The sequence below is a fragment of the Gambusia affinis genome, linkage group LG01 (assembly GCF_019740435.1).
Source record: "Gambusia affinis linkage group LG01, SWU_Gaff_1.0, whole genome shotgun sequence".
Classification (NCBI taxonomy): domain Eukaryota; kingdom Metazoa; phylum Chordata; class Actinopteri; order Cyprinodontiformes; family Poeciliidae; genus Gambusia; species Gambusia affinis.
In genome coordinates, this window is record NC_057868.1 from 20174243 (window position 1) to 20201221 (window position 26979).

The window sequence follows — 26979 nt, forward strand, 5'->3', positions numbered from 1 at the left end:
TTGAAGTAATTGATGTATTTGCATGAATAATGAAAATGCCATTGGTAAAATTAAAAGGAATTATTAAAACACAGTAACATTGTTCAGTTTATTTACATTATTACTTCAAGTGTACTGAGATATTTGCACTAGGAACTAAACCAGAATTACTTTTGTATTTTTACAGTGAAATGCAAAACTAAAGTTATGTGAATCTGCAGTACATAGTTTTCATTTTTTATGCAGACTAGTTATATTAGACTTTAATTAAAAATCAAATTCAAATCATGCAGATGGATTAAAGCTTAGTGGTTTTCTGTCTTCCTGCAAAATAAGGTTTCATTAGATAAATCTGATAAAAGATGATTTAAATCAGTCAGATGAGGTTTTAGTTGTTAAGCACCTCTGCCGGTGTGAACATTGGGCTGCATAATGATGATTTGGTTACTTTATAAAGCAAGTTTTATAACTATATTAAGATGTAATGAAATTTTTTGTCAGTTGTAGCTGTATATTCATCTCAAATTGCCTCTAATTCAGATATTGTGTTGATTCGAAGGTCATTAGTTTTTTCTCTTTTCACTCTGTTGGTTATTGTGATTGAAATAAATGAGTCTGTAGATTTATTTGGAAGCACTGTGGCTATGCTTCTTGTGACGACCTGTGAGGCAGCAGCGCTGCTTCAGGCTGCAAACTGCAGAGCTTCATGTGGACAATCTGGACAGTTTGGAGACCCAAGCCTCTCAGCTAGTCCACTAAATACATGTCCGTTTGTCTTGTTTGTCCCTTTCCCTTGTTTTCTTTTTTCCCTCTCCATGTCTTTTTCTCTTATTGTTGTTTTTTTTCTTTCTCTTTTTTAAATGTTCTTTTTCTGTTTCTTTTTATTTATTTATTTTTTTCTTTCAAACATTGAACTTTTTTTAATACTTTTTTCTTTCCCACTTCCTCTTTTTCTCATTCTTTTTTATCTTTCTCCCTTCTTTCTTCTCCCTCTTTCTCATTTTTTCTCTCTTTTTTCCTCTGTTCTCTCTCCTCTCTTCATCCCCCCAGGCTAAGATGCCGTTTGATGCTAACAAGCTGTACTGCAGTGAGATTCTGGCCATCTTGCTGCAGAATAATGACAGTAAGTTTTTGAACCTCTCAGAATTATTATTCTCTCTTATTATTTTCCTTATGCTGATGCATTCTCTGTCAGCATCCCTTTATTGTGTCATTTCCCTCCTTTCTTTTCCCCCTCATTACATGCTCCCATTATCACTCCTCCTATTTATATTCCTTTGATTTTTTTCCTCCCTTCCTTATAAATGTCATTTCCCTCCATTACTTTTTTTTTAATTTCACATTACCTTTCATGTTTTCCCCCATCTTTCTGGGTAGATTTGCTGTTGTTTTCTTCCTTTTCCATGGTTAATAAAATAATAAAATTCAGTAGAAGACAGCCACAGGATGATTGGGTTCCTAATCCATGTCGATCTGCATTTGGAGTCGCGTCCCCTTTTACACCAGCTTCCCTTTACCCTACTCCTGCTGTCTCAGTTATTAGCTGCCTTCTCTGCATTTCAGCATCCACTAAGAAAAATATCGACACAAAAAAAAAAAGAAAAAAAAGAAAAATCCTGAATAAATACCCGCTGTCTTTATTCAGTGGGTCTTTATTCCTGCTGAATAAAGACAGCGGGAATGTTCTTACCTGTCGTCTGAGCTAAGAACAAGGCAAATCATCCCATTTGTGACTCTTTGACTTCTTGAAATCCTAATTTGCATGTAATTATCATCTTTTGCTGCTACATGTGATTTAAAGGACAGTTGACAAAATGGAAATAGGAAATTAAAAATGTTTCGGCTTGCATTTTTGAATCAAGTCCATTGTTTTTTCTGTTTTTGAACAAACCTCTTTTGTTGTAAAAAAAACACCACTTTTTTGTTTTTTGTTTTGTAGTAAATAAAACTTTTTAAACTTATTTTAAACGGATTTTTTATCTTCAGCTGGATTTTGATCATAATCTTTCACTTTATTATTTTACTTATCCCTCAGCTACCAGAGAACTCCTGGGGGAAATGGATGGCATTGATGTATTACTGCAGCAGCTCTCTGTAAGATTTTTAGTAGTTTTTTCTTTGACCTTTGACCTTCAGTGTTGTTTTCCCTGGTTAGGCTTACTGTTGCTGGTCTTGTACTGTTGTACTGTGTCTAATCAACACATCAAACATATCAGTGTGTTTATGGAACATATTGCTGACTGATCAGTGTAAATCACTGCTTTGCAATAGGATTCATACACTTATATTGTAAAAAGGAATATAAAAAAAAAAGTACATGATCTGAAAAGTGTGACATGCAGATTTTATGTAGAGGGATTGAGTTAAAAGGGGCTCAGTACAAATTAGGGGTGGACGATAAATCAGCCCTGATTTGCTGAATTTTGGCTGATTGTCTAATTCTTAATTTGAAAAGGATTTTATCCACCAAGCCATCTTGTCTAACAATAGTCACTCCATTTCTGTCACTATATTTGGCAAATTTTCAGACAATAGAATCTGTATTGTTTCATAATTATGTCCTATATAAAACTACAGTGATTTCTTTTTCTTTTGTGAGTTTTATTATTATTATTATTACTTTTACCATTATTAGTATTATTATTATTATTATTAAGACATTTTGAATTGATTCTCAGCTTTTCTTTCTAAATGTGCCCAAATATCCTCCAATTATTATCAGAAGCATGTTAAGCATTTTAACTTTTGTTTCAAAATCAGGCCTGTGAACCCTTTAAAAGCCTTTTCTTTGGTTCGTCTCCCAGGTGTTTAAACGTCACAACCCAAACACAGCCGAGGAGCAGGAGATGATGGAAAACCTCTTTGATGCTCTCTGCTCCTGCCTCATGCTGTCCTCCAATAGAGATCGCTTCCTCAAAGGAGAAGGACTCCAGCTAATGAACCTCATGCTCAGGTAAGAGGAACACACCACCAGAACCTCAGAACCATCTAACATTTTCATGTTTGAACTTTGTGGCCGCATGTCCACAAAACTCTGATTTCTAATACTGCTCCTCTTCTGGCTTAATCTGGTAAAACGGTATCACACACTGATTAATGTTACATTTATTCATTCTCCATTTATTCTCTAGTAGAAGTAAAGCAACAGATAGGATGTTAATTTGTTTCACCTTTCCAACAGGAGAAACACATGTAGAAACTGATGCTTTAAACCATTTTTCAGATTTGTTATTGCTCCAAACACCATCTAGGAAGCTTCAGGTTTTCTATAGTCTGTGTATTAAATGAATACTTTTAAGGACTCTAGATCATTCCACTTTATCTTTGGGTTCAAAGATAAATAAGTTGAGATGCCATGCTCCAAAAGAAGAACAAAATGCTCTCTTCTGGACCTTTTGGTCCTTAAAAGCTCATTTCAGAGCTTTCCCCCCAGCTCTCTTGTTCTACTCTACTGCCTTGCTGCACTCTGCTAACTGTTGATTGATTGGATGAGAGTGGCAGAGCTGACCTTAAACAGTCATGCAGACTCACCACATGCTTTTATGAAACCTTCACAGCTTCTACACCTGAGCACTGATGATCACACACATTTAAGACGGGGGATCAATAACTCATTATGGCAGAATCAGCCCTATCTTTTAAAACTAGAACATAATCATTTTTGTTGGCTTGATAGAATTTAGCCAACAAAAATGGTCCAGCATTTACGGTTAATGTTGGACCTATCACTGTAATCAGTGACATGGGACAATGTGAGCTTCTTTGAATAATAACTTTAAAATTGTCAGTGTTATGGCATCATATTAACACAAAACTTTAAAACAAGAATTACAACCAAAGTCAGTCCCTTTAATTCAAGCAATATCACCTATTAAAATGTCAATGTTTCTCATCAATGTATTTGCTCTTATTTGAAGTATGAACAACTATTTTCTATTAAATGTAAAACAATTGCATGAGAAGTATTAGGCATAGAAGCTTATAAGGAGAAATATCACCTAGAATTTTAATAAATATAAATTTCTTATTAAAAGAAAATAGAACAGAGCAAGTGAATCAAATTTAACAAAAAAATGATTTCAGACTACCTACTGCTTGTGTAATTCAGATGGAACAGAAGCTTTTTTTAAATATAAATTGCTACAATTAAAACTTACCAAGTATTTGTTTAAATCTCAGGTGACATGAGGAAGACTATAATGTTCAACGTTGGACTTTTATGGCTTAATGGTTGTTTTGAGGAGACGTTTTAAGTTAAGCTTGGGTGTTGGATTTGTTGGAGTTAGTTTTGGTTTGGTTCAGCCATCTGGGCCAAACAAGCCAACTTTTAATATTAGGACATTAAAAACAGCACAACTTTTTAAGGCTTGTTTTGACTATTTGACAAGTTTCCCAGAACTTATTTTCTCAGAACATTTATTTACCACGGCTGCTTGATTTGTTTCTGCGGTCAAGTACAAAACAGTCAATGATTCTATCCATCCATCCATCCATTTTCTGTACACCCTTCGTCCTTAATGGGGTTGAGAGGGATGCTGGTGTCTATCTCCAGCTATGTTCCGGGCGAGAGGCAGGGTTCACCCTGGACAGGTCGCCAGTCTGTCGCAGCAGTCAATGATTCTTCGATGTAAAACTCTCTTCTAGTGATGAAACTATGTATCTTGCGTTGAGTTACTACAAATTTTGTGGAAATGTTGAACTGCAACAAATATTAAAGTAATTTTTGCTGATATGTATGCTGTGAAACTGTATAGTAATCCCTTTACAGTTGCAGGATGTCTTATTTTTTAAATATTCACTGATATTTAAAGAAAAAAGAATTAGCCACAAAATCTATTATTGAAATACTTGTGGGTGTACTTAATTAGTGCTTTGCAACTTAAAATTTTAATCAAGTTAATAGCAAGGTCTGTAATTAATAAATCATAATTATCTGTAATTAATTGGTAGATCAATATTTTTGGACAAAGTTCACTACTATCACATCAGATAACTCCTAAGTTACTGTTATTATATTGTCTCTATAGTCTGTATAAAAACATATTTGCCTCTCGTCATACTCACATGGCCAATAACTTTCATCAAATTCTTGCCTCCAAATAGTTATGTTATTTTATATTTTTTTATCTGGAGACTGAGTTGCCTTAGCGTCCATGTGGAAACATCATTCCCCTTGCCCACCCTAGCTGTCCATCATCTGCAGCGTGTCTGTCTGCAAAACCAGACACAACTGCCTGAAATATGTGTCCCTCCTCTGAGATAAACTCTGTCATCTGTCATTGGTGGAAATGGGTGGAAATGACACTCAGACAGACAGCTACATTTCCTTAGAGGAGGTGTAGGATAGAGATGTAAACAGACTAAAGAAAAGTTCTTTCTTCATTCCACCGCACGGCATTGATGCTGGAAATGGTTGAGTGTTTGTTCTGCAGGATATTTGTTTGCCTGATGTTGGTGTCGTGATGGGTTAATAAAAAGCACTGGACATAACCTTTAACACAAAAAAATAAATGTATAATAAGAAAGTGAGGTCAATGGGACACTTTGTAAGACCTCAAAATGATCAACACTTGGTATTTGCAAGGATTCTACTTAGTACTGAAAAATTTGCATGTGTGTAATTTTATTTAGTCTCAAATTTAGAAAACAGAAAAATGTTTGGCTTGGTTGAAACAACGCAATAAAAGTAACCTCTTAAGAAGCTTATTGAGTGTTTATATTTCAAAACGGAGCTGCATGAAGTGCATTTTGGATCCCTCACCAGACTTTGTTTCGACTGTTTCTCTTCTCCTTTCTATTATGGCCTGCCATCTTTATCTCTTTATCAACTGGCTCTGCTTAATGATGACCAGTGACGCTCTCTACAGGGTGGCAACCAAACTACAACACTGAAAGAAGTTCTAAGTTACATTATTATTCGATTGGAACAAAATTTATTCTAATAAAGAAATAATCAACTATATATTGTAAGCTGATTATTTGGTTGCATCCCTGAAATGAATTGAATTGTTTTCTTTTGAGATGTGTCTGTCAGAACCTCAACATCTTGGTTGAATGAATATGGTTTCTAAATCTTAATCTGCTGGGGGTGTGAATAGTTTTGAGATTACATGTAACTACTACAGTGCAGTTTTACACAGCAGTATATGTTAAGCTTCTACACTTTTGCATGTTTTTTCCTAGGTGTTTTATTCAAGATCGACAGCTCTCTTATTGGTTGCATTATATAAAAATCTATTGTTATGATTGAACTAGGCCTGTCACAATAAACGATAAATCAATTAATCATACAATAAATTAAAACTATTGACGTCATTTTAATTATCGGCTTTATCATCTCTTCCGGCCTTTTTCTCTTTCTGTTGATGACACTGAATGAAAAAAGGCTCAACTCCGATTCTCTCCACTGACCCTCCCTTCCTCATATCCTTAGTGTAATGTCCAGTTCACACTACACCATCTTAGAGCTGTCGGCTGATTGTTGGTCCATTTTCAAAACCTGAGAGTCCACACATTAGCCGACAGAAATCCTTGGTATAACGGTTCGATCAGGTTCGATCGTGCCATGTGGTGTCCAACAATGGACACAAAATAAGGGCTACAAGTCCAGTTAACTAATTTTAAAACCAGGCATTAATCAATGCTTTACTACAATTTACCTGCAATGCACGTGGCTCTAGTGTCAACTGAATGAAAATCATTAGAACCTATTTATGTCACGTTATCGAAGAACAGCTGAAAAGTTACCAGGTTCATCAACGTAGCGATTTCTCTCCAACTCCTCCCCTCCTCATTTCTATATTCTTTGCACGAAATGTTTTATAAACATCAATGTTGTTTCCACATATCATCTCCAATGTCCGCTGGACTTCGGGTTGCGCTGTGTCAGCTGTTTGGTTTTCCCCTCTGTAATTCACCCTCAGAAAGCACGGAGGAGAATCCGCGCTTTCTGATTGGCTACATGTCACATTCAACAGGCTGCGTTAACGCTCCCAGTGGGGAAAACCCCTGATTTAGGTCAGAGCGGCCACAACAAACTACCATTACACACAACACACTACAGGATGATCGGTTACAAAATCACAAGCGACAATCTTAGAACGACCAAAGTTCTAAGATTGTCTTAAGGGGAAAATGTTTGTGTGAACTAACGTGTAGTGTGAACTATTGCATCAGGTAGTGAGATGTGCCCATCTTCTCTATTTAAATCTAATGATTACTGAAGGGCAAAATAGTATACAGACTTAATAATCTGCACTCTTTTGGTTGAATGCAGTATTTACTCACTTTGGTGTTTTTATTCAAGTACATCTTTGTTAATAGAGACTGAGAATCCATTTTATTTTTGTTTTTGGTTGTTTTGTTTATTTTATCAGTTCCAATGTTAAGCATTCTTTTGAAAATAAAGTAGCTCTATCTTTGGCAGAAAATCCCATGCATTATTATGTCATTTCCATTAAATCAGTGTAAAACGGTCTTCAAACAAAATTATCATTTATCGCAATAATTTTTGAAACAATTAATCGCTCAGCAAAATTTGTTATTGTGACAGGCCTAGATTGAACCAAGAACACATGACTGGAGCTGATTTTTAAACTGTATACTTTCTACCAGTTCAGATTTACTTTAGAACTTGTACTAATATACCTTTTTGATACCATCTTCTCCACAGAGAGAAGAAAATGTCACGAACCAGTGCTCTGAAGGTTCTGGACCATGCTATGATTGGGCCCGAGGGAGCGGATAACTGCCATAAATTTGTGGATGTCCTGGGCTTGCGGACCATCTTTCCACTTTTTATGAAAACCCCAAAGAAGATGAAGAAAACCGGTACTTCAGAGAAAGAGCATGAAGGTCAGTCAGTAATTACAGAATGTGGCAGTACTAACATGATTTCTTTTACAAGGGCCGCAGCCGGCTGCAAAGCTGCAGCCAGCTGTGACCTCTTCAAACAGCATGACCCACTAGGTAAAATTGCGAAGGCTGCCATTTTTTTCTTTGGGTCATCTAGATTTCTGTGTATGACTGAGTTTGTATTTCTTCTCTTATGCAAGACTGTTTTCTGAGACATCAATAAAATAAGAGAAAAAAAAAACAAAACAAAAACTTTAAAAAGTGAGTCTCAAAAAGAGCAACGTGCCACTGAACAGGGTTTGTGAAGGTGCTTGAAATCCTTGAAAATGCTTGAATGTCCATTGGATATTTTCAACGTGTGAAAAGTGTTTGGTTTCTCTTTAAAGTCCTTAAAAATGACTGATATTCAAGCTACACCATTTTGTAATAAAGTGCAATCTAATACTTGAGTGAAAACCTAAATTTGGAGAACATTGTTTACAGTTGAAATCAGATATTTTTATACATATAATAAAAAGAGGCACATTTCTTTTCTCTTTTAGTTCTTCTCACTGTTTGAAGTTAAATCAGAATAAACTTATTGCTTTAGGTCTGTTAAAATAACCAAAATTCTTTCTATTTGTTAAATGACAGAAAATGTAGCGACAACATTACTTAGAGATTTTTTTTTTGCAACCTTGCTTGTATATTGTGTTTAAGCATTTATCTTAACACTATTTTTTTGGATTGTTTCAATGTAATGAACATTTATTATTCCTAATGGCTTATTGATCTGTGTAATTGAAATAAATGTTAGCTTATATTGTACATTAAACAACGTTATTGAAATTAGGGGATTTTCTTAGGTAAAATAGTCTTTTGTTCTCCAAACTTTCCATATTGGTGGTGTGGGAGAGACATTACAAAACATAACAGTTTTATTTTATTGTAGTTGACATTGTCCTTACTGTAGGGTGTATAAGACATAAGGCATTATCTCTTTTAGTTCTTTGCTATTGTTTCATCTTCAGAGTGTGGTGCTGGAATACTTTGAAAACTCAAAAACGCTTCAAAAGTGCTTGAATGTTACTGTGGGAAAAGTGAAGAAACCCTGAATAAAATTATTGGATTTTTAGGAGCTGCCCAGAAATCCTGTAACAGGTCCTAATTAGGTGCTCTAACCAGTCAATTGTGAAACATTTCATACAACCGCTGCAGTTTTCATCGCATCTCTTTCTGATATTTAAATGCAGTAACTAACAGTGAAAGCTCAAATAAACTCTGTCCAGTGCAGTCTAAGGAAGCTTGACTGCCTTTTATTTCCATTTAAATATGAAAGCACTCTGCGCTTTATCTAAATCTCCACAACCGCACTACTTCATCCATTCTGTCTTATGTTCTATCGCTTCTTATTTCACATAAAATTTTTATGTGTGTTCAAAATTAATCATGCATAAAATTTTAATGAGCTCAGATCTTGATCTCTGGTATTGAATCGCATATTTCATCAGTGGGGGACCCTGAAGCCGAATACTTTAATCTTTTTGATTTTAATACATTTCACTGTTTTAATGATAGCATATTTTCTGTTAGTTTTTCAATAAATGTTTAACCTGAAATGACAGTTAAAGTTACCATTCACCATATCTATAGTTTTGCAACCTCTACAGCACCTGCGTCAAACTCAAGACCCGGGGGCCAAATTTGGCCAGCCGCAGCTTTTTATGTGGCCCTTTAGACTCTAAATTACATTAGTAAGTCCTTCCAGTTTTTTACAAATTCCCAAACTTTTTCCGATTTTACTGCAAATTTACTGCAAAGGAGAAAGACTGCTGTACTCCAGGCATCGCACCAGTCATTTTGTTTTTGGTCCCCCAAAAACAATGAAAACCCAAGCATTATCATTAATCAATAAAATCCCCACGGGCCGAATTTGAAAATTGGATGTTATGCCGTTAATATCTGCATTCGTCAACAACTCAGAGGCGGAAGTGACAACTATGCGTAACGTAAATAATGTTCTGGCCGGAACACAGTAAACAAGATAAAGCTATACATTAATTTATCTGCATCTTCGCTTCTGCAATTTGATGTCCCACCCTTTTTCTGCAGCCACTCGCTTCATCATGCTTCGGTTGGCTCCTTCTTCCACCTGTCGGTTTGATGTCAGTCCAATCTCGACTGACTTTCCCGTCTGTGCTCCTGAACCTCTCATTTTGGAGTGAGAGATCGGAGGTGCAAACTAGAAGAAAATAAAAATAGGTAGAATCTTTTTCATCTTAGGGTTTTTATTTCATTTGGCTACATTCAAAACATAAAAGGCTTTCCCCTCTTTCTTGTCCGTGTTAATTAAGTTTCATCCATCTGGCAAGGCTTCTCAGCTCTGCAGAGGAAAACAAATTGTCTGCCTTTGTGTCACTTATCACCCAGAGACTCAATGAATTAACCTTTGAACCTGTTAAGTAGCAAGAGGAACAGTATGGAAGATAACCCTGCCTGGCAGTGAAAACCTTTTGCACCCCTGTCGTATGTGCTGAAGGCTCTGCCAAGGCAGCTGTTGGCAGGCAGGAGATTTGGAAATCCACCCACAGTGAAGTGCCCACATCCTCTGGAAGGCAAGCCCAAATACATTCTTAAGAACTGGTCAAAAATTACTTTAAATCCAGTGTATTAGTTGGCGCCATTTGTGAAGAAGGAATACATTTGTAGACCATGAAGGCACTGCAACAAAACAGTCACATTATTTCCATCTCGGCACTGCTTGAGTGTCATCTCCGGTTTGTAACAGATACAGACCAGATTCAAAAATAGTAATATCACTGTACTCTGATAAAATGTTTGTTAAATTAAATGATGACCTCCAACAATAAATACTTTTATCTGTAAATACTACCGTATATGGGATAAATTTATTCTAAACCAGTTAGAACCAGTCATATTGTGAAGCTTTCAATTTGTTTTTGAAAGCAAAACATGACCTTAGTTGTAATCTCAGTATCTCTAACAGTGTGGCGTGATTATTTAGTAAGGTTGTATCACTGTTCTAATAATTATGAGCACTTTAAGTATTCGTATTACTGGCTATTATTTTATGTTCTCTGCAATTAGCAATTTAACCAGTATAGGATTTTCCATCGCGTCTTTGCTGGTTTGTCAAAGTGCCATAAGTGTAATGAGATGCCTGTCAAAATGCAAATCATACTGAGTTAACCATCCCTCTCTATAAGCCTACTAATTGAAAATGTCATTAATCAAGGGGTTCTTCTGAATAACACAATAACACTGTAGATTAATTAACTGTTGTAAGCTTCTAACAAAAGTAATTAGTAGGCAGGGACCTCTAAGTCCTTCCCCCTTTAGTCTCGTCTTTCTTTCGTATCCATTTAATTACTCTGTATCTTAAACCTCAGTCCAAAGATTGATCCCTACACAGTCCTCTCTGAAATGGTCTCATTCCAAATGACCTGAGATCACCGGGACAGATTAGCATAAATGGAGCATAATTATAAAGAGAATGTATGTGGAAAGAAGAAGAAGAAAAAAAACTAAACAAGAAATTACATTCAGTGGCTCGTGAATATTCCTGTCACAATTCTGCTGCTTGTTTCTGGGGTCTGTGTTTATTGGTGTATGTACTTTGTCATTACCACTGAAATGAGATTGTGTGATGGAAATTGGTGCCAGCCGGTTGTAATATTTAGGCGGCTAATGATGCGAGCGAGTGTTCGAGGGAACAGAAGTAAACAACTAATTTACATGGCGAGGCACAATAGTCATAGTTCCATCTCCAACTCTGACTCGGAAAAGGGTTTATTTGTTTAGCCGTGTGCGTGTTCGCTGCTGCTGTTGGTGGGAAGTGAAGCCACAGAGTCCTTTGTGCTTGATGTTATTTAAATTCCACACAAACATGCTGCAAATGCCTGTTTTGTGACCTTTCTTTTTCTAATGAACACTATAAAATAAGTAATGAGTAAGGCATGCAGACTGACAGAGACCTGTTAGACACTGTGTCATATTTTAAAACTGTTGCAGTTCCTTTGAGTATTTGCATTGAAGGTGAAAGGAAAGGCCCTTCTAATGAAAACAGAATGTCTATTAAATTGGCTCGTTGTGCTGCTCCTGCAAATAAAAGCAAAGGTTGCAGGTACATCATGAGGTTATAACAGATATTAAAGAGGTTGTTTCTTTTATTTCTTCTCCTTTAAAAGGAGCAGTATTATGTAAAAATCTACTTTGTTGAGCTGTACATTATATTACAATGTTGTCCTGTCACCAAAAACATACCTAGACTGTTATTGATCCTTTCATGCATTTGTGAGAAATCCCATAATCTCCATGGCAACCATTCTGCTGGGCAAATCGCATGGTTGGACCTAGCCCCGCCTTTGAGGGCAAAGATCCTGAACTGTGGATCTCTGCAGCTCCTCATGAGTTACCTTGAGCCTCTTGGCTTCTTCTCTGACTAATGGTGTCATTGCCTGACATATTTGGTTTGCAGTTTGGCTACACCTTCTATTAGGAATAACTTGGATAGAATATTTTTATTTGCTAGAAGAAATGAAAACCAGGTTTCAGTTTCTTTCTACTTCAGTCGTCAAATAAATTCCACATTACCGTATTTTCCAGACTATAGAGTGCACCTCACTATAAGCTGCACCCACAAAGTTTAAAAAAAACAAACAAACTGGAAAGCTGCAATGGCTTATACATGTAGGTTGTACCTCCCTCAGAGAGAGGCAGAGATAAGCTGCTGGTATCTCCGCTGCTCTCAGTTTTCCACAAGGAAGCAGCAGAGGGCTGCGTCCTTCATAAATCTGCTATTAAGGACACAGTCCTGCGTCTCTAACGCCAAACCATGGATTTGTTCACGCCGAGCTTACGTGCAGCGGCTTTCGATCTGCACTGCCAGATAGCCTTCAACTTAAAAGCTGCATCATATAAACTTCTTCATGTTGTTTCCATGATGAGGGGGTATGAGTTTGAAGAAAGTTTTCCGTCTTGCCTGCTGCTAGCACGTGCTTGCGTGCTTGTTCTAAATGAAAACCAGCATTTTCTTCTTTGATTTCCAATTTTGACTTCCAATGATGTACTTCCTGCTAAAGAGCCCCCTGGTGGTTGAAGAAAAATCCACAGAAAAGCCACACCGGGCTACAAGCTGCATGGTTCAAAGCGTGGGAAAAAATACGGTACAATGAAGTTGTTGGTTGTAATGTCACAAAATACAAAAAGGTCAATGGGTATGAATATTTTTGGCTCGCTCTTTACATTGTTGGGTATTTTACTTCAGTAGGGAGACATAGTAATCTGAATTTAGTAATGAAAAATTAATCACGCAGTTCAATCAAAAACTAATGAAACGCATCTCTCACTTAATCGTTGCCTTCCAGGACTGATTGCCTTTTACCACAGATTCAGATCAGTAACATTCTACATGATGCAAATTTGATTGTAATCTTTGTTGACAAAGTTGTATCATGTAATCCTATTATAAGTTTGTTTAGAAGGAAGGCTTTGTTATTTGATGCATGTGTAAAGATGCATCTTAATACCATCTTGTTCAAGCTTAAAGCTTCCCTGCGGTGAGGATTCATCATGTTTCATCTCCATGAACGTGAATGAAATATGTTCCGGCATATTTATGTGTTCAGATTTGAAATGCCTAATATTCTGTGCAGAATAGTTGCAAGAAATGTATCCTTCAGTTGGAAACATGAGTTTATTAGCTCAAACTGTTTTATTATGAGCTATATGTAATGTACGGTTGGTTTTTGAAGTAGCACATTACTCAGGCTGCAATACATTTGCAATCTACTTTTTATTTCCTAAGAATATTTAAACTTCTAACACTAAGGGAATGTAAATCGTGTTAAGACGACTGAGGCGTTTTCATTTTTCCAATGTTTAAAGCTAATTGTGTTTGCAACTGTAGACCAGACTACAATATTTTCTTCTTTGAGGAATAGAATATTTATTTTCACTAGAGCTGTTCTATTGCCAGATATTACATCTTACTTATATCTATTAGTTGACAACAAATAACTGGGTTTGTCTCCTACAGCCGGAGCTCAGTGTCCAGATGTTATGCCTTAAAATGTCTGTTTTTTGTATTCCTCCAGTGTATTCATTGCTGGATTGCAGTGCAGAATGAGAGTGTGTGCATGCAAACTATAAGACTAAACTTGTTATAAATGCTGTTTCATGTTGAATAATAGTTCTGATTATTTGTTGGTGTTTGAAACTAACCTAGGAATCTGTTCACAACCATAAGCCTATTTTAGCAAAGTTTATAAAGTCCCACTGCAGTTTTCTGGTCAATCATAGATCTTTAAAAAGACTGACATTAAAATTCAGATTTAGACCAAAAAGTTGTTAAATATAACAACAAAGTCACTACGATGGCGGCAGTCGTGACCATGGTTAACCAGAGACGTGACGCGCTGAACGGGTCTGTCAGTTGGCCATTTTTCACTGCAGAGAGAAGGTGACAGTGGCTGATTTCCAGAACTTTGCTGAAATAAGATCAATGGTTAAGATCGGTTTCTCATCCAAAAATTGTCCGGTCACTAATCTTCCATAATTAAGGAAATCAGGGCCGACTTATCAGTGCATTCTTACAACTAGTGTATTGATCCACATTCCTGATCTACATTTGTGATCAATTAGCCATCTGGGAAGGAAATTTCCGTTCTCCATGAAAGCCCCCAAAGAGTCAAATAATTATTCACCCTAAATTAATGAGAATGTAGGTTGTGCCGTCATATTCACTTTCAGTTGTAAGCAAGCGGCATGTAGTTATTTTCTGGTTCCTAAATAATGTTTTCCTATATGAGAATCCTCTAACAGACTGCCAACATCTTATAGATTTTGTTCTTATCAATGATGCTTTGAAAGTCCAACAGAATAAAATAAAGAATTTATGTTGAAGCTGAAGCTAATTGTTGCTCCTCTGTAACGCTCCAGAGTTTAATCCTCACTTGGTGTCGTTAGTGTAATGGTCCAACACCACTTCCACTGCTCTAAATGTTTGCACACGACCTGTCTTGTATTTTCACCTTTTCAAAACTAAAATGTTTCTAAAGCACAGCATGCACCAGCTGCAGTTCTACAGCAAGCTCCACGTTTGTTAAAACTTTAAGCATCCTACCAAATCACGACACATCATGCACAAGGAGTAATGGGTGATTTTATTATTTAAGTTTCCACCTTGTGAAACAGGTTAAACAGCTAAACCAAAGGTAATAATCTGAGTGTGATTAATTCAAACTCAGTTTAGAAAAGTCCAATAGGAATCTATCCCGTGGTTTCATATTCTTGTGCATATTTTAAGTTTGTGCATGAAAAGGTTTGGATTGAACATTTAGGGGGGGAAAGCAACTATTTGGTGATCTGTTTTTACAGCAGTCTTTTTCACTTCTGCTGTTTTCAAACTGATAATTTCATTTAATAAATCTGAATTTTAGGCCAAGAGTGGGTTTTTTTTGTGCACTGAAGAAAAAAAAAGTTTTTCTTGCTTTATTGTATTACAATTAAAACACAAATCCCTCACAGTTTTATTGGTGACATATTTTATTAGTTTGACAAATTTATCAGGCCACAAAAAGTGTTTCCTCGACAGTATTGTAAGATCTATTTATTTATCAGTTGGGTAAGAAATTAGTATGTTGCCTTTGTGAACACTAAGTTGTGACTGAGTCACTTAATCTGTACTACTTTATTCACCTTGCTGTACCAAATCAGCTTCAACTACATTGCTTTTTTTATTACCACTTAATCCAAACCAATTTCAATATATTTTTTTGTTTAGTTTTGCCGTTTTTCTGGAAATCTTTAATTTGTTCTGCTTTGAAACAAGTGAGGACTCTTTCCTATTATAATTTATTGTGAAGCAGTATTTGACCTGCTGTCTTGCTTTAGATAGGTGAATAAGCCGTTTTATTCAACTTAGGTCTCCTCTTTGATGCCCACAACCCACTCATGCTTCCACTGCTTCACAAACCTCAGAGGAGCAGTTTCTGTGGAGTTTCCTGGTCTTTGGAGAGAACGTTCTGCAGCCAGCGATCGATAGCCCCCCTGAGCGGGGCATGGAGGTGCTGACATCAATTACCAGTTGGATCAAGTTGATAAAGTAGTGTCCTTTTGGAAATGGCAGCTGGCCTCCTTGTCTCTTTGTACAAGAAAGATCATGTTCTACAGTAAAATAAGGGGCCCTTTCACCAGGCTGACCTATTCACAACCAAATCACCTTTTTCCCATCTTGCTGTCAAAAAGATTCCTAAACAATGTCTGAGATGACCTTGAGATTGAAACTTTTTACCAGGGACCAGAATATAAACATCCATAGACTGTGCAATATTTAATAACGCTGCAATGCATAATAGTTTAATGGAAACTTTATTATGTAACTGGCGCCAAACCCTTGAGCTCATTCTGCAATACTTTTTACCGCATATGTAATAACATTACATTTATTACAAAATGCTGAGGTGATGCTTTTTTATGTGATAATGCGCCACATAGTATTATTATAATACTTCTGCTAACGATCATGTTGTAGGTCCTATGTGCATTTAAATTGAAACGTTGGTCAATAAAAGCCAAACTTTTAGTTATTTATGTACATTTTCAGACTCACAGATTCAAAAGGATTCGAGGATTTTAATACATTTTGCATCAATAATTACATAATGCAATTTTAATAATATTACATTTTAAAGCCCAGTTTTATTACATTATTTCATAATGTGCCGTTCCATAAAATATAAAGAAAATATGATTCAGTAACAGTTTTGAAACCAACATAAAGTGAAGCAATTTCAAGATTGGCTCCGTCGGTTTATGCATCATTTGAGCCTCTATCCCATCCATTATTTATACATGTTTTATCCTTGCAGGGTCATGGAGGGGCTGCTGCCTCTTTATCTACTATTTAATAAACTCAAAACAAAGTGCATCACATGACATTCTGTTGGCTGGTGCATTTATTAACCTATATGATGGGAATTCTTAGTTTCTAGTCTTGGATTTGCCAGTTTGGTCTGGAAATCTTATGTTTTTCAGTATATAAAGAGTACTGTCTGCGGTAGGTTTCCATCATTTGTTCAAGCTTCAAATCTGTTTATTTTTACCTAAGATAGTGGTACTATCCATCCATTTTCTTACAGATGTACCAGGCTAAAAGGCCTGTAAACATCTAACTATGCCTCAAGTTTAAGCATTCTTATTGTAAAAATCAAAATAGATGGAACTGCAAAATCTGTAAATGTCATTTTAATTTCCACCAAGTATCTTTGTTGGAATCAATTGATTACAAAAGTGTGACCTCTTCACACGTCGCTCAAATAGCAGACGTCTCAACATGTTGTGTTGAGTGATTTTTCTTAAAAATTATTTGATTCATTAAAAATTATCAATTAAAAATAAAACTGACTAAATTAAAGCTAAAAATATAGTGGAATGCACTGTATTTATTCTTGGATCAAACAATTTAAATGATAATTAGACATAATTTATGTTTTTTGGGGTTTTTTTCTAGTCTTGTCATCCACTCAGGATTTTGACACCTGAACCACATTGACCTGGTTTCACACACTGAAACACACACATTCCTAGACCGATGTGTAGGTACACACTAAACCATTGCAGCTGGAATCAAACCTGCAATTTTCCATTATTTCAGATGGTTGAATAATTTAAATAATAGAACATAAACAATAAAAATCTTTGATCTTGAGCTCATGTCTATTTATTTAATAATATAGCAGAAAAAAGACATTGAATTGAAAATACTACTTTCTTATTCTATATATTTGTCAATATAATTATAAATATGTGATTAAAATGCTATTAATTTCATATAATTAATTACAAACCCTGCAAGTAATTCATTATATTTTAGTTTATAGTAGAGATGCCTGATCCCATATTAATATCTGTATTGGTTCTGATATCGAAAAAAATTCCTGATCAGGCTTTGTGACAATATAACCTATTGATAAGTGCAGATCTATTCAGTTTGACTCTATGCTTTGTGCTGTGCCTGACGTCATGTCTTATTTATTTATTTTACATTATGTTTAGGTTTTCTTGTTGCTCTTCTGACCCTTATTCTGCTAGCTGCACTGACTGATCAAATTAAAGTTGTTTTTCCATGTTAGCTTGTGAAGCTGTTGGTATGTTCCAGTGAGTTTCACTGGTGCAGACTTATCAAATACATTAGTAATTCTTCTGTGTTTAAATTTTTTTCTTTTTTTAAAAGTCAGTTCAGCTGATTTTCTGTATCGGATCGATATCAGCCGATACTAAACTTCAAATATCGGTATCGGTGCTGAAAAAGTGGATTGATGGATTCCTAGTTTTCCAATTAAATATGCAAACCTACATTCTTTGGAGCTTAAACATCATCATTAGATTTTGGATAACTTATTTCACAAAACTGTAGGCTTTTGTCTGATAAATTTATTGCATATGTCCTAGTATGTGAGTTTTTCCTGATGTTTATTTCATGTTTTTACATTAGGTCTATGCTTTTAAATCCTCCTGACTGCTATGTTGTATATTGCTTGTGTGCACATTCTCCCCTGTTTCTACTCTCACTCTTACTCTTGATGGATCTTTGTATCTTCTGAAACTACTTATGACGGCAGGTGTTACAGTCTTTAGTTTTCTCAGCTCTCATGTCCTGTGAGTAAAGATGCTGTGGGTCACAGGAGGAATTGCACAAAGGAAGCCGACAGCAAACAAGACCCCTTTTTAAAATGCAGACCAGGATTGATTCATGCACTCCTGTTGCTTAGCAACAGCAAAGCCTCATTGAGAGAGAATATTGACCTCTTGTTGATAAAGTCCAATTACATCTTTCTGCCTTCGCTTTGTATATATCCAGAAATTTTTACAATGCCTCCCTAGTGTGTGCACCACATTTCCATTCAATATCTTGGAGAAATATTGTGCTATGATTGCCACCTGCTCCGGGAGCCGCTGACTAAAAGGAGATGTGAATATGATCCTTCGTGAGCATGAGTAACAGGGGGTTTCATTATGTTTGTGTTGCTAATTTAGTCAATTAACATGTCTGCAGATCTTCTGCGCCTTAAATGGCCCCAAAGCTGCCACAGGCATACTTCTATCACCGCAAGAAACATCATTCAGCCTCGGCCAAAACTGCTACACATGTTCCAGTAGGCTCCAAAATGAAAATTGATTTCCAAAATTTAATTTACATTTTCTTCTACTCTTGCTCCAAGCTAGTTCTGTGCTGTAATTTCAAATGATCAGATGCTAATCAGGTTGCTGTTTCTCAGTGCTTTAGCTTGTAATGTGCTTTATGTTTTTTATTTGGTCAGAATTGAAACATGTGTTGATTAAAGTTCAAGCACTTTTGTGTTGTGTGGTCATTTCTTTGTAATCTACTGTGTTTTTAGGTGTAATTAGCCTCCATACTTTGTTGGTGGAACTTGAGATGCTTGTTCTCAGCGTTACTTTTAACTCTTCCTCAGAACACGTCTGCTCCGTCATTGCTTCCATGCTGAGAAACCTCAAGTCTCAGCAGAGAACCAGACTCCTCAACAAGTTTACTGAAAACGACTGTGAAAAGGTAGGCTGTTCTCCCGTTTCTTTTGGCTTTTTTTGATTTATTTTGAAATATTTTCCATCCTTACTCCTTCTGTTTTTTTTTTTTTGGACTCAATTCTATTCATTGAAATTCAAACAAAGTTCTTATTTATTTTTGTTGCACTAAAAGCTTTAGTGAAATTTGTCTCTTTGCTCCATTCAACCATTTTATTGAGTTTGTCTCCTATGCAGATAGGCAGACCTGTCCAGGCTCTTTTTCTATTAAAATTTGATTCAGTTGAAAATGTACATCTGCATGTATACAAGTATGTGATTAAGTAATCAAATTCAGCTGAGTCAGGCAATGATTTGTGCATCATTTATGAAAATTACACATTTAATGTATTCTAGAATATATTGAAATGGTCTCAAAACAACAATATTATCGTTTATCACAATAACTTCTTGGATAATTTATTATGACAGGCTGGTGCCATGATAATATTGTTTGTCTATTCAAAAGTTTAGAGAAGTCCATTATTAAAAGTTTTATTGCATTTTAGGTTCAACATGGCTACTTTTGAGAGTAGCCATGTTGAAGCGGTCTGATCAGATTTGTTTATACCTCTAAAATGACATTGTTTGTCTATTCATACATGAAAGCTCAAAAACAAGCTTATTATTGTTAAAGGAAGCTTTATGTTTATTTCTATTATATGGAGCCACATTGACTCCCATTTAGATTGATCCTAAAAAGATGTTAAATTGAAACATTTATGTGGAAAAACTCATTTATTTTGGAGGGTTTTTTGGTATATGTATCAAGAACATTGAGTCTCAGTTTAACTAATGCGACAGCGCTCCTGACAATCTTTTGCACCTATAATCTGGTGCACATCGGCTGATGTAGCGAGGAGATTTTAAAAAATATTCTGTGGGGCGCTGTAGAGAAATTAGGCCACGCCCCTCAGCGACTGTTATGGTTTCCTGTTGGGGGTGGATAGGGATCGATCCTAGTGAGTTTGGTTGAGTTGGGCTCGAAACTGTGGAATTTAGAGCTCAAGGTATTGCAACGGCGTGACCTGTCACTTTGCTGCACCACCATGGCCACACCCTCCATTGAAAACTCTTGGGACTTTAAAGCAAGTGAGAACAACTTGTTACCTGTCATCCAACACAAAATCCTCTTGATTAGGTCAAGAGAGCCAGAGATGGAGCTTTCCAAGGAAATAATAATAAAACTTTTCAAATACAATAGGCCTTCACAGCACTTTCACTGCTCATGATAATAATCTTCCTCAGCCTAGATTGGAATGGAATGGAAAGACTTTCCTCCCTTCCAGTCTGAGACAGCTTGAGCATTTTGTTCATGAAAAGAAGACCATGGACTGAAATGCCATGTCAGTGGAAAGTCTAACTGGCAGTGACTCCAGCAACCATCAATTATCGTGACAACGATGAGTCAAAATTGTTATCGTAATAAGGACGTTTTCACAATAAATGCTAGAAGATGCTGTACCATACTAAGCTTAGCAATATTTTAAAAATAATAAACACATGATCGAACCAGAGATGTGACCATCTCAAGTAAGATCAGAGTCAAAACTAACTCTAAGGGCTCCTGATGAAAGACTTGGGAGAAGAACTAATAGTTTTCATTATTAGAGCTGCAAGGTTTAATTTTATCTTAATTTATTTGAGGAGACTTTTTAGCCAGCCAGCTTTTTACACAATCTAAGCACTTTTTTGTTTATAAGATAAGTATATTTTGTTTCGTCTTGTTTTCGCTCCTGTTCTTTGCTTCCTAATCTCACGTCACCATTCTTCCTTCCAACGCTTCCTCATTGTCTCTCCAGGTTGATCGACTGATGGAGTTGTATTTTAAATACCTGGAGGCTGTTCAACAGGCTGATAAGAGGATCGAAGGGGAGAAACATGTAAGAGCCATCTTTTATCCTCCCTCCTTACTGATCTAGTCTTTCTGTTGACTTTTGATGTTTTCATGTTGAATCTGTTGAAGTGACAGATTCACAAAATCTCTTTACTTAGAAGATTAAAGGAGAAGAATAAACCTGTCATTAGTTCCATGAAAACAAGTTCAGCGACTTTGTTTTAGCTGTTATTTGTAGTGTTTTATCAATTGTTTCCCTTATCACATTTTGAGGCATTACAACCTCAAACTTCATGTATTTTATTAGGATGTTTATGCAAAAAAGCCACATAAAGTTCTGCAAACTAAAAGGTTGGACAAATCATATCACCTGCAGATGTGTACAAAGAAGAAATAACCTGAGTTATTTTCCATGTTGCATCATCATTCATTGCTTATTGATTCAATTAAAGCTTCAGTAGTACATTATAGATGCAAACAATGTTGTGAAATTAAGTTGAAGTACATGTCATCTCCTTTTTAGCATTGTGGGGAAAAAAGACCAAAAACCATCTGAACATAATTTATATGACAATTTACAAAAGAATGAAACATTTCATAAGTGTCTGTGGAAATTGGACAGTTTGATGGAGGAAAAGTGTCCAGGTAGAGAATAGGAGTGCACAAAGTGTTAAAAGAGCTTCTTCTCTCCAGTAATGTAGAGAGACCCGAAGAAAGTCACAGAAACACTGTAAATACTGGAGGTGGTGGGTGAAATGTGGGGAAAAATAAATTAAAAGAAAATAAGTGATACAGTTAGAGTGAAAGGGGAACGGCGAAGTGGAAAGAGGCGTGGGTGAAGACAGATAAGTGAGAGATTCCTATCTAAAGATGACAGAAGATTAATTTCTCAGACAGACAGTGTGGTAAGATTGCCAAGAAAAGGCCAGACAGTTTGACATTCTACTCTCCTCCTCCTCCTCCGTTTTTTTCTTTCTGTTTTCTCTCTCCCCGTTTCCCTCTGTCGCACTCTCGCCTCCGCCTGTGGGATGGAGACAGAGGGGTTGTTCACGATAACCTGACGATAAGGAGCCGCGTCCGTGTGTGCTGCTATCTTTAAAACCACATTGCTATAAACCACTGCAGTTCACAGCCAGACACACACAAAGCAAAAAAAAAACAAAAAAAACAGAAACACATTTTTTATCGTTTCTGCTCCTTACGTCATTCCAAAAAATGACTTTGGATGTAATAGTCCTAATATTTTATTAATCTGATTCAGCTCAACAGCAGAGTGAAAAGCTGGTAAACTACTAGCACCAGAAGAATATGAAGATAGTAGACAGAGTAGAGTGTTTAATGGAGAAGGTGGAGCAGAGATGAAGAGGGGATGCTGACCTCCCTGTGGAGCCGCCAAACATTTCCAGTTTGTGTAGGCGGGTTGTTGTCCAATCTGACTTACATATGTAAACATGAAGTAAGAGATGATCCAAATTTACTTCCTCTGTTAATTCTGAAAAGAGCTGGTAGGTGTTATAAGCTTAATTTCCATTCACCATATAATTGAGCAATTTAACATTTTGAAAATAAATTCACTTAATGGAAATATGGCAGTTTCTGAAGAAATTATTATTATTTTTTTTATTAATATCAGGGTTTGTTTTTTTTCCGGCTGTATCAAAATTGATTTATTTCACTAAACTCCAATGAAAACACTTTTCTGGCTTCACTTGAGTTACACTATAAACAATTGTGTTTTACCACTGGTACAAACCACAAAGAAGACAACAGGAAGTAGCTAGAAGATGATGGCATGTCATTTTTAATGACTTATCAACTGAACGAAGTTTTTCAAGTGTGATTTTAATCATGTTTCTTTTTTTGTATACAGTACATATATTTATTCAGAATGCATGTCCGTACAAAATCTATATCCAGTGTACAATATTATTCTTTTTTTTTGGGAAAAAAAAACAAACCCACCCACCCCACCCACTCTCTCCATGTAGCTACATATGTAGTAATATTACATTTAGCACTACCCATACTTTTGAAAGGCCAGAGTTAAGAGAAAAGGATACAACAAAAATATTAGACCTATTTTAGTCATTTAGCAAAGCTTCAAATAAAGTTTAATCTTTAATCTCAGCTTTTATACTATTAATACTATTTTGCAAATTGTAAGTTATTCATCTCAAAGTGTGACCACGAGTTTAGGTTTTTGCATTGTCCTACTTTATCATTTAGCTTTATAAAGCATTAAAAAGTTAGTATTATATTGTGGTAAATTATTTAACGTGTCACAGAGAGATAACTGTTCCGCCCTGTCCGCCGGCCTCAGCAGAGTGCCACCATTTTTCTCTCTGATCCGCAGGGTGCAACATCTGCATGATGATATTTTAAGTTGGTGTGAACGAAAGCCCCCACCAAATGCCACTTTTTTTTTAAATAAGCTGATAAAGATGCCAACCCAGTTCTGTCCCGCGCCTCGGCCCGAATCGGCTGCCGTCAGCAGCAGTGCTTTATCTCTCTGCGCCCTGCCTTTTTGGTTTCCCCCTAGTTAAGCCTGTTTTTAAGAAGCGGTAAGCAAAATATATATACTGTATATATATATATATTTTACCTCTGCAACATATTATTCCCAGATTTCTCAGGAGGATAGCAGAGGAAAAGCTGCTGCTGCTCTTTCTGTGTGCCTTTAATAAGCTACTTATTTTAGTCCCACCTTGGTATCTCTCTTCCTCAACCCTCCCTTTATCCTTCTCATCCCCTTTACCTTCAAGTTACTTTCCCTTCTTGGAATAATGTTCCAGTCTTCCTCCTCCTCAATATTTCTTTTCTGTCACTTCTTCTAATATGCTCCTCTTCCACTTTGTTTCTTCTGTGACTTGTTCCTGTCGTTTTCCATACAAACTTTAATGTGTTTGATCTCCTCGTATATAAATCCTTCAGTTTTCTCTTTGTTGTCTTTTTATGCTGTTGGCCCCACTTTCCGCTGTCTTCACATTTCCCCCTCCTAACCTTTTCCTTTTTCTCTGTTTGTTGCTAACAATTCTTCTGAGATTGAGGAAACTCAGCAAAACGTGTTTCAGGCTGACCTCAATACTGTAAAAAGTGTGCTTTCCCGCTAGTTATTCACTCAGATTGTTGTTTAATGTTGAGCAAAATGGCCTAGATTAGGTTTGCTGATAGTTAGAAACAGAACAATCCTGTTTTTTGCACCCAGATGAGCTATTTATAGTTATTCTAAGAATAAATTGTCTCTGTTATTACCATGAAATCTTCTTTGAGTTGCAGCTATGATCTCCATCTTTCCTTCTGTTTTATAGCTTTGTTGTGGTTGTTCTTTCATTCATAAATGTTTTCAGTCTTTCCTGGTTTTAAAATCTTCTGCTCTTAAACCAGTCCATTCATTGTTTTGGGGTTTAATTTAATTTGCAGTGTTTAACTCTTAGGCTCAGTGTTTTGTCTTGTGCAAAAAAGAAATTGCATTTTTTACAACATGTAAATAAAAAATTCATCTTGTTTTAAACATTTTTGAACATTTTAAAAATAAAGACTATTACATTATTGCAAGAAAACAATAAAACTTTGTAAATATAATGATTTAGACAAGTTGAGCAAACCTGAAATATTCACATTTTTAATAAATGAGATCAATATTTTAGAGCCTCTTTACTATGGATTATGTAGTTTGCGAACAGTACTTGAATGCAGCATAATGCGCTGCTGCATGTGCTGCAGCTGGAAACTAAGCAAAAGTACCAACTTAACAGCAAGTTATTTGTCATTGAACAATCAAACTGACTAATCAGACCACTGGAAGCTTAGAAACAAAGAATGTTTCCCTGCTTAATGCTTAATTTCTTTTGATAAAGTTGAACCGAAGTCAGATTTGGGTGCACAAGCTTTGCAAATAAATCTGATTCTGACAGATTTTTTACTTCTTCAGTGCTTTGTGGTGTATTGATCCCTAAATCAGGACTCACCACTGTCCCACTCCCCTTGGGCTCAAGGTAGCTAAATTTAGAGAACTACTACTTGGTTTGTCTTATTTCTTATTAGAATATTGCAGCATGTTTAATAAAAGTTTTCATGCTTAAAAATAAGATGATGATGATGAATCTGCTTCAGTAAAAATGTTCAAACCTGAGTTTGTTTGATAAATTGGATTTGACATAGAGGTATGGACGGACAATGACCTGGGGGTCAATCTTTCAAACCAGAGAATAGGAAGGCAGAATTAGTCTTATGGCTGATTTATAACAAAATAATTTTTGTATTACTGAAATAAAATGTTTACAGGATGGTAACTACCACAACTGTGACGGATTGGGGATAGAGGCACTAACAAAAAAACAAGTGGCAGAGCAGATGATTTTATTGTGAGGTACCAGAATGGACAGGATTAGTAATGTGTAATTGGAGGAGGAGGTCAGGTTGATTATTGGAGATGGAGCTGAAGATGCAAGGCAGAGATAGTGTCAGTGTGTGCAGAGGATAGATTAGTCAAAAGATGGAGCTGAAAGAGGAAAACAGGAAGATCACGTAAGCAGTAGGGAAGGAGTGTTGTTCTGTGTTCATCCAGGCAGAATTAAAGTATAAACTGGTTTGCCATACACACGCAACAAAACGTGCATTTAAAGAATCCATCTAAAACCAACAACAACATGTTGCTGATTAGAATTTAGATTTATGGCCCGAACCCAAGTTGAAACTCAGGCCGAGTCGGGTCAGAATTATTAGCTTGATGGTCGAGTTCAGGTTTCTGTGGCATGTTTAATAAACCTGTAATACATACAGCACAGGAAAAACCTATCCAGAATTCACAAGACAAAGTAGTGTTAATTTACTACAAATAGGTGAGTAGAAAGGTTACCCTATTGAGGAAATGAAGAGATTACTGAAATTAATCAGACTGTAACAAGCACAGTACACTACAGTAATGAGATGGTACCAGTCACACATCCCACAGGATTTGACCTTGACTCACTCTGTGGTCACAACTAGCAACAAAATGGAAGACATTAAATGGAAGCTAAAAACAGAAGAAATTACACTCCTTACTTAGATGGTAGTGTAGAAATGAAAGTCAGCAGTAAATCATAATTGAAATAATAGTCGGGTTTTCTTTGGGCTTGGGCTCATAGTTACAGTTCAGTCAGGTCAGATCATGACACAATGCCTATGTGTTTGGACCAGGTCTGATTAATTTATGCCCTATCTAAACTGCTGATTAATGAGACTGTTTCTACTGTAAAACATGTTAATATCTGGACAGATTTTTATTTGAGTTCCTCCCCTCCCAGAATCCTGTTGTTTTTTGCTTTGCCCCACTTTGTGGAACAAACCGTAATTGATGTTCTCCCAAGAGAGCGAGGCTGTTCATTTTCTCTCTGTCGCAACAAGAAATCAGTATGTTGCCTCTGGGTCTCAGAGTTTCACTTATTTTCTCTAAACTTGACTTCAGCTTCATCCTGCATGCCACCGGTTCATAACAAGGCCATCCAGCTTCACTTTCCTGCGTTTGCTTAAGCCTTACAAAGACAATATATCTTACTCATGCTCACTCCCACAGTGTGTGGGTTTAGCAAAAAATGTTTACAGAAATCCCCATTTAAGCATCGCAACACAAAGAAATCTGAGGAATATAAACCAATAAATGTTGGTTGCTTACATGTCATGCACACCTGCACATATTCTAATAAATGGCTTAAAAAGTTACACACAGCCCACCATAAATCATA

At 36.2% G+C, this 26979-nt stretch overlaps 1 protein-coding gene across 1 annotated transcript in view; it reads left to right on the forward strand.

Annotated features, from left to right (window-relative positions):
- Window positions 1-26979, forward strand: part of ctnnbl1 (catenin, beta like 1) — a 95193-nt gene that overhangs the window by 48232 nt on the left and 19982 nt on the right. Inside the window, exons 8-13 of the mRNA XM_044120359.1 lie at window positions 1030-1102; window positions 2015-2073; window positions 2784-2932; window positions 7652-7833; window positions 19308-19405; window positions 21219-21299. Coding sequence (XP_043976294.1) covers window positions 1030-1102; window positions 2015-2073; window positions 2784-2932; window positions 7652-7833; window positions 19308-19405; window positions 21219-21299 — 642 coding nt within the window. The remainder of the gene's footprint in view (window positions 1-1029; window positions 1103-2014; window positions 2074-2783; window positions 2933-7651; window positions 7834-19307; window positions 19406-21218; window positions 21300-26979) is intronic.